This window comes from Elephas maximus, chromosome 1 (assembly GCF_024166365.1).
Source record: "Elephas maximus indicus isolate mEleMax1 chromosome 1, mEleMax1 primary haplotype, whole genome shotgun sequence".
Classification (NCBI taxonomy): Eukaryota; Metazoa; Chordata; class Mammalia; order Proboscidea; family Elephantidae; genus Elephas; species Elephas maximus.
Window position 1 is genome coordinate 105,456,578 of NC_064819.1, and position 7,480 is coordinate 105,464,057.

The window sequence follows — 7,480 nt, forward strand, 5'->3', positions numbered from 1 at the left end:
TTTTGAAACTGCTGCCTCCTATCAGACTAAATGTGATAAGAACACTTTGTCTAAAGTACAAAGATCATATTTAGCCAGTGCTTTCCTGGTGTTTCAACAGGACCCTTTTAAAATCCAGTTGTTACTTTATACTTGGGAAAGCAGCAAGCCCTGTGACAGGCTAGGAATTCACTCTAGGGAGAAAATCAATAACCAGTCTGGCTGCTGTTTTAACTCTCACCACCACAGTATAAACAAAAAAAAAATATATATATATATTTTTTTTAAGGGGGAAAAAAAAACTCCTAGTTTTCTCAATAGCCCTGACACTGAACCACTGTGTGAAATCCATGAGCTTTATTCTCCCACCATGGAAGCAAGGGTGGACACAGCACTGCTCTCTCATGGTAGGAAGAAAAGGAGAGTAATCTTTACTGCAATGTTTTTGGGTCCAGCGAGCTGCACCTCAGAATCCTGTAGGAGCTTAAAAACACAAAGAAACCTGCATGACCACCCCCTCCAAATCAATTTAGATTGTTTTTGGGAAGAAGGGGTGGGCCTTTATTTTTTTTTTTTAAAGAAGATTCATATGAATTTTGTTGAGAACCACTGATTTAATGAGTCACTACTCTGTGTGAAGAATTCTGCCATACATTTGGTATACATTATTTCATTTGCTTCATGATTATTCAGAAACATTCCATCACAAAAAGCTGACAGCGAACAGGAGGAAGAGTTCACATAGGAGATTCTGAAACCCTTCTATTCCAGTATGTTGACTCATAATTCTTGTTCACTCTGATTTCTGCCATTGTCCTTTCCACTGGGTCCTGCCTGTTCTGACTCTTTGAACGTTACACCCATGTCCAGACCAATAGATAGGAGCACAGAACCGCATAGGGCCCCAGGAAAAAGGTGTTTATTTTTCCATTTTTGTCACTACAAATTCCTTGTTAATAAGACAGAACTCAAAATTTTGTAATTCAAACAAAAAAATAACCCAACAAAACCACCAAAGAAATACAAAGTAACCCATAATTCTCTCCTAGGGCGAATCTGCTGACATAAGGATAATACCATGTAAGTGCACAAACAACCGAAGACACCAAATTATTTGAAATGTTTTCATCCTCCCTGCCATTTCTCTTAGAAAGCAGAGAAGCCAAGTAAATGCTGCCACCTAGTGGCCAACCAAACAAGGTAGCATACTGGAGCAAAAATGGAGGTCCTAGGCCCAACTATCTGGTTACCCTGCTTAATACAGGCCACCTACTCCCTACCTTCCAGCAAAAAAAAAAAAAAAAACAGCAACATATCCCAGACAATCCCTCCTCCAGAGTCGCAATTCAATCATCAGCCTATGAGAAAAACTACTTCACGTGAAACTTTTCTCTGCCCATTTTAAGGTCGGCTTGCCTAGTCCAATGGCCCAGCAGGGATGACACAGGAGAACAAGGACACATCCAGAATGCTCATCTGTTCAGAGTGTATATACAGTAATTTTGATGTCTGTTGCCTCAAATACCTCCTCAATCATTGTGGATACATTCTCCCATTGCAGGCGATCAAGACCACATCCAATCCTGAAAAAGATAAAGTATCTCCGTTGGTTGTGATGATGGTATCTAGGAAATTGCTCCTTCTCTATTCCTTTAGGCTGTATTCACCCAAAGTACAAGACAAGTTTTCTGGTCTTGCACCTATAGGCAGCCATGGAAGGAGTTTAGAAACCAATTCTTGTGAGTCACCCAAGGCTCTTCCTAGACAGCTCTGGTGTTCCACAGCTATCACTTCCCTTTTGCCTAATAAGGTACCGCTTCCCAACTATTTCAGGCTACATTTAGACATGTATAACTCTGCCATGACACGAGAGACTCACCGTCCCTCTATGATTACTGATGAAAACTAGTTGTTGATAGGATTGGAGAAGGGTGACATGTAAAAAACACTTATGATAATGGAATATTAGGGAAGATAAAACGAAGGGGGACAAGGGAAAGTATCTCTGCAAGAAGGAAGTCAAGCTGGAATGTGGGGGAAGTCAAGATGGAAAGTCAGGTCTTTGCAACATCCTGGTGGGAAGCCTCCATCACTTCACAAATCTCTACCACCTGGTACCTTTCTTCCAAGATGGTAAACCGTACTGATCCTCAGTACTCCTGGGGAAAAAAGAGGCTTAAAATTGCCAACTTCATATTTTTTTTTTCATATGACAATGTGATGATTAAGTCCCTGAAGAACTGTGATTTTTAAAAAAGTTTTTGATTTCTAGGCCATGACCATGTTTAAGACTACTGCAAGATAAGGGACACTACAGCCACATTCCCAAGTAACTTGGGACTTGGAGTAAATCTGCATGCACAGTCAGCACTGACCTAAAACTGAGGTGACAGGAAGAGGGGACCCCAAATGTATTTCCTGAAAAGAAACAAAGGGCCTATTGGATCCCCAATATCATTCCCTAAAGTTACCAACAGCTGGGGTCTGAGAAGTGGCATCAGAGATGAACTCTCTGGCTATTACCCACACTGACCACAAACAAGTGCACAGCTTAAGAAGTACTGGTAATTCACAACTTGCTTCACTCAGAATTAATAGCTTTGGGCACCAGAAGTGGCCCAAGAGGAAAATCACAATTGCTCAGTCTTGGTTCTTTAGTTTGTTTCACGCTTCAGGAACGGAGGCCAAGCTGCAGCCAGAGGGTTCCTGCAATTCAACACATGTGACTGAGTAACGGTGGCTACTCCCCACTAAGGAGCACAGGCTGAGAATGGTACGTGTTTCAAGATTATTATTCTGATTGATTTAACCCAAGCTAGCCGACAGAGAGGCTACTGGTAGACAACTGGTGATTTTACAAAGTTTGGAAATTTGTTCAGCTTTAATTCCACATTTTGGGTTAAATAAAACCTTTAAGTCCTTTGTCTTTGAGTAGGAGACACTCCCTCCCCCAACCAGTTCAATCTTAATTCAGGGCCCTGGATTTCCTTGCCTGGGCATGGAGAGGTCGGTGACTCCATTCTCCAGACAGTGGGATTTCATGGCCTCTAAACTCTTCTGTAAGTTTTCATAAGTTGGTTTGTGCGAAGCCCTTTTCTTTGTAATCTACTTACAAAAAAAGGATTCAAACTTTCATTAGTCCAAAACGATAGCCCATGAAAAGCCATCACATTCCCCCGACATCCTGATAATTACAATAAATTCATTTCCATAGTTACTCTAGAGCAGAGATGGCAAATGTCATACTGACCCTTCCATACTGTTATGGGAAACCCTCAGGAAAATCCTCTAAACAGAGCCTAAGAAACCCAGATGCTGCTGTGTAAGAATCTTTCCTTTTCCTAGGAAATTCATGAGATTAACAGGCTATGCCTACTGTCTACTGTTTTTAAGCAACGTAGACAGTCTTTGTGCTACTTTCAAAAGATAAACTGCATATTTGTAACAAGGAAGAAGCCATACCATTTGAAAATTACTTGTTAAAAAAACGTTTATTAGAAACTGTGTTTGCTTTTCATTTCTCTATAGAAGAACAGGGAGAAACCGATAGTGTCCCAAACATGCTAAAAAGATTGGAAGTTACCAGAGCCCACAACATCAGCCTCGAAGACAGCATTCAAAGGGCAGAACATCTCCCCCACTCAGTTTGCCGTCCTCATCAGGCTTGTAGTGGGCTGGTTGTAAGTCACCCAACACCACCTCTAAGGAAGCTACAGGTTTTCTGGGACTGCAGACCCCTCGAACAATTGAAGAATCCCACATTCAGGCAGAAGGCCAAGGAAGAGCTAGGTATTACCTGGCATTGTTTTTGATACAGGATGCGAGAAAAACCCCTTTGGCCAAACTGTCTCTTGAGACATTATTGTTCCTATCTCACCATGATTAAAAAGAATTAAAAGCACGGTTTGGCTTAGAGATTAGTGGGGCATCTCTAACTTCTGCACATGCCTAGAACACATGCATACAGTGGATGGCACAGTACTCTTTCCCAGCCTCACATCCCTCTCTAACACAGTGCTCCAGAGAGCCAATGCCACTGGATCTGAGCTGGCAGGACAGCAGAAGCTTTTTGACATCCTTCGTTCTCTAGCGTGCAGCATCACGACCAACACAAATGCAGTGTAACCCACCTGTTCACCAGTCTTTAGCATGTATTGAGAATTGGCCCCATCTTACCAAGTAATATATATACCGCCCATCTCTCTTCAGAACAGCCACTTCTCCAGATTTCTTTTCTAAGAAGAAAAGTTATTTAATAGCAGAAAGGAAAAAGAAAACCAAAACGCCAATCTCCATTCTTAGATTTTTTAATCTTTGCAGATCTAGGTTTATCTCTCAGAACCAGAAATAATCTTCAGGTCTGAAGAAACCTACTGTTTCCCAGGAACACTTTGCTACTTCAGCCTTTCTAAATAATATGTCTGAACTTTCAGCTTTCTTGCAATCACGTTTTCCTCCCACCCCATCTTTTGTCCTGCCCCCAATCTCAAATATACTTCAGTCTCCTCTTAAAAAATTTTAAAGTCTATTACCCATAAGTTATGTTTTAAAATATGTGCATTTTTTACTTGCCAAATGTGTTTTCATTCAATAATTAACTTTCTACATACAAAGACCTATGCTAAGCGTTATGGGGAACACAGATATATAAAAAGCTTTTTAACTGCTAAGGAATTATTGATACAGAAAAGGCATCATGTTTATAAAAAACAACACCAACCAGTAAGACATCACTTTTGTCTAAGGCTAGAATCAGAATCATTGCTGGAGACTGATTCAGTAAGCCTGGAACATGGTCTGAGCAACTGTCAGTATGGTTTCAGAAGCTCCATATATAGTTCTAACGTACATTTCTGGCTTAAAATCACTGGTAAAAAGTAATGGGGGAGAAGGAGTTAAGGAAGAGGAATTTCTAAACTCCTCTTTGAAGAATAATTAGAGTAGCAGTAAATAAAGGATCCTGAATGCTCAGCTAATTCCTATGGACTTTGCTAACCACTTCAGAGTTATTAAAGGTTTCAGCGAAGTGGAGAAATACTATCAAAGAAGTATATAAAGATAAATTTAAAGTTTTATGTTAGAAAAAGAAGCCATTAGAACTTTTACAAAGTTCACGTTTGGTGAGATAAGGGCCCAAACTAGATGCCGTTCTTGTGGGGGAAAATCTTAATCTAAATAGTTAAACATACTCAGTGGTTAGTATCAGGGGCAAATTATCCAATAGCAAGGCAAGCACAGTGCTTACCTCGCTTGCCAGATCATCTGTAGTGAACAATTACACATTTTTTTCACATCAAAGATTCTACTTCTAGGCATGGCTGGCACCTTCCTACAGAATCAAAGACTCTTTTTAAATTAACGATTCCTGACAGGGGTGAGTGACCCAGTAAGCAAGGTAAGCATTGGCTTACTTACTCATCCGTAGTGAAACTGTTCACTACAGATTATCGGTAAGGAACGTAAGCACAGTGCTTACCTTCCTTATTGGATATTTCGCCCCATTAGGATCCCCGTTTTTGCATTTGTATCTTGTTAAATAAAGTTTAACAGATCAAAAGACGTTCTAACCAGAGCAGAACATATACACTTTGTTTTCAAAACTCACGTTGACTTAACAGTTCCTGCACCCCTCCAAATTTCTTCTTGAAGAGGACAGCTATCCCAGCGCCCATACGACAATCCTCACTGATGCAGTGCGCTAAAGAGTCTGTTTTAGGGCATGCAAAAAGGTCTCCTTTTATGTATGTGATCTAAAATGTGTAAAAAAAAAAAAAGTCTTATTAGATAGGAAAAAATACTAAGCTGCTTCTTTCATTTTCCTTTACTCCAGGTCCTCCATCACTACCCTTCCCCCCACCCCAGTAATCTGACTTCAAAACCAAATTCTCAGAATCTAATTTGAGGAGTTAAAGACAACGAATTAAAGCCTGGGAAACGGAAAGTGATAGATGGTCCCTGACTAGGACTGTATTAGCCTTTGTGAAGTAAATCAACTAAAGAGAAAAAGAAAAGACAATTCAATTATTGGTTTAATTAAAAAGTGTTTATGTTTTGACCTCAATTATTCTGAATTTCAGTTCACCAATAAGTTAATAGTTTTTACGCACTCTGCTTCCTTCTGAATCTTCATTAGGACTGCCAGCCATGATACTAAGTCGCTATTTCCAGAATGTGTTTCTTCAGCTATGAAACGGGAAAAGGAAATAAATATGCTTAAACCAAAAACAAAGCCAAACCCGTTGCCGTCGAGTCGATTCTGACTCATAGCGACCCTATAGGACGGAGTAAAACTGCCCTCATAAGGTTTCCAAAAAGCAGCTGGTGAATTAGAACTGTCAACCTTTTGGTTAGCAGCCAAATGCTTAACCACTGCGCCACCAGGACCGCGATAATTATGCTTAGGCAGTCTGAAAGATGTTGACTGCCCTGACCACTCACTCATTTAATTTTTTCTCCAACATTTACCACTAAAGGTGAGTTCGCTCAACCTCTAGGAAGTAAGACAAAACTCTTCTGGGGCAAGGAATAGGAAAAATACCTGGCCCACTTTCATTTCACGCTTCTGAAGTGGACCGCTGCACCAGCGGAAGCAAAGGCGGTCCTAAGACACACCTCCTCCTTTCTCCACACCCGCTCCGGAGCAAGGCCGATTTAGGATAGTCCTTTTCTTTGCATGACGCTAAAGTACCTCCCCAGTGGGTCTGACCTAGAAGAAAATGGGAAGGACCTGGCAACAGTCTCAATAAACCGCAACAAGAAAGTGTACGGGCCAGGACATGCTGAGTTGCAGGCAGGAGAAGTGGAAAGGCGGCCTCTCAAGGAAGGTTCACCCCCCTTTTACCGGGGGCGGGGCGAGAAGGCTCTAGATAAGCCTCCCCTTCTCTGTTGGCTACCCTAGGGCGGGTCAGCGAGGGTATAGGGTCTATCCTGGGGTCCCGTTGCGGGAATGGGGAAGTTGGCTCAAAGCCCCAACATCACCGGGGTCCCCTTCACCTGGAAAGGAGTCAGCCGCTAAGAGCTCCCCGCCCCGCGAGGAAAGGCTCCGGATCCTGCCCTGGTAGGTGCGGAGCAGAGGACAAGCCCAGATGCGGAGCCAATCCCGTTACACCCCTATTTGTACGCACCTAAGATGGCTGCCCACCACCCGGTAGCGGAGCGGAAAAGAGCCTCTCTAGCTAGCTAGCCGAGACGGCACTCTTTGGTAATGGCCGCCGAACTTCCGGCGGTAAATTCCGTGGAGTCGGCCGCCGCCGCCCGGGCATGCGTAACGAGAAAGCCGGCCGCGAGTTGGGAAGAGCGACGCTTGCGCGTTAGCACCAGGGGTGTGTCTCCCGTGGCCGCAAAGAAGGGGATGGGCAGCTAATAAATGCGCTAGTTAGCGCCTGCGTGATACTATGTTAAGGGCGGTGTTTGAGTTGAGGTGTCCGACGCATCATGAAGACGCCTGCGTATTCCTTCAGCCGGGGGTGGTGTCAAATCAGGGAAGTGGGCGTGGCTTCCG

The 7,480-nt window shown here is 42.7% G+C and overlaps 1 protein-coding gene across 4 annotated transcripts; it reads right to left on the reverse strand.

Annotated features, from left to right (window-relative positions):
- Window positions 1–882: 882 nt before the first annotated feature.
- On the reverse strand, window positions 883–7,406 carry OARD1 (O-acyl-ADP-ribose deacylase 1). Of its 4 annotated transcripts, none has more exons than XM_049891488.1 (7): window positions 7,104–7,405; window positions 6,518–6,685; window positions 6,087–6,162; window positions 5,585–5,729; window positions 4,156–4,214; window positions 2,972–3,084; window positions 883–1,562 (listed from the first exon to the last, which is right to left on the reverse strand). In XM_049891488.1, exons 3-7 carry the CDS (start codon window positions 6,123–6,125, stop codon window positions 1,460–1,462), a joined length of 459 nt encoding a protein of 152 aa, XP_049747445.1. In that variant the 5' UTR covers window positions 6,126–6,162; window positions 6,518–6,685; window positions 7,104–7,405; the 3' UTR covers window positions 883–1,459. The 4 variants fall into 4 exon arrangements, with proteins under 4 accessions (XP_049747445.1, XP_049747450.1, XP_049747464.1 ...); XM_049891493.1 differs by lacking the exon at window positions 7,104–7,405 and adding an exon at window positions 6,973–7,097; XM_049891507.1 differs by lacking the exon at window positions 6,518–6,685 and having other exon boundaries at window positions 7,104–7,406.
- Between the last annotated feature and the right edge of the window lie 74 nt (window positions 7,407–7,480).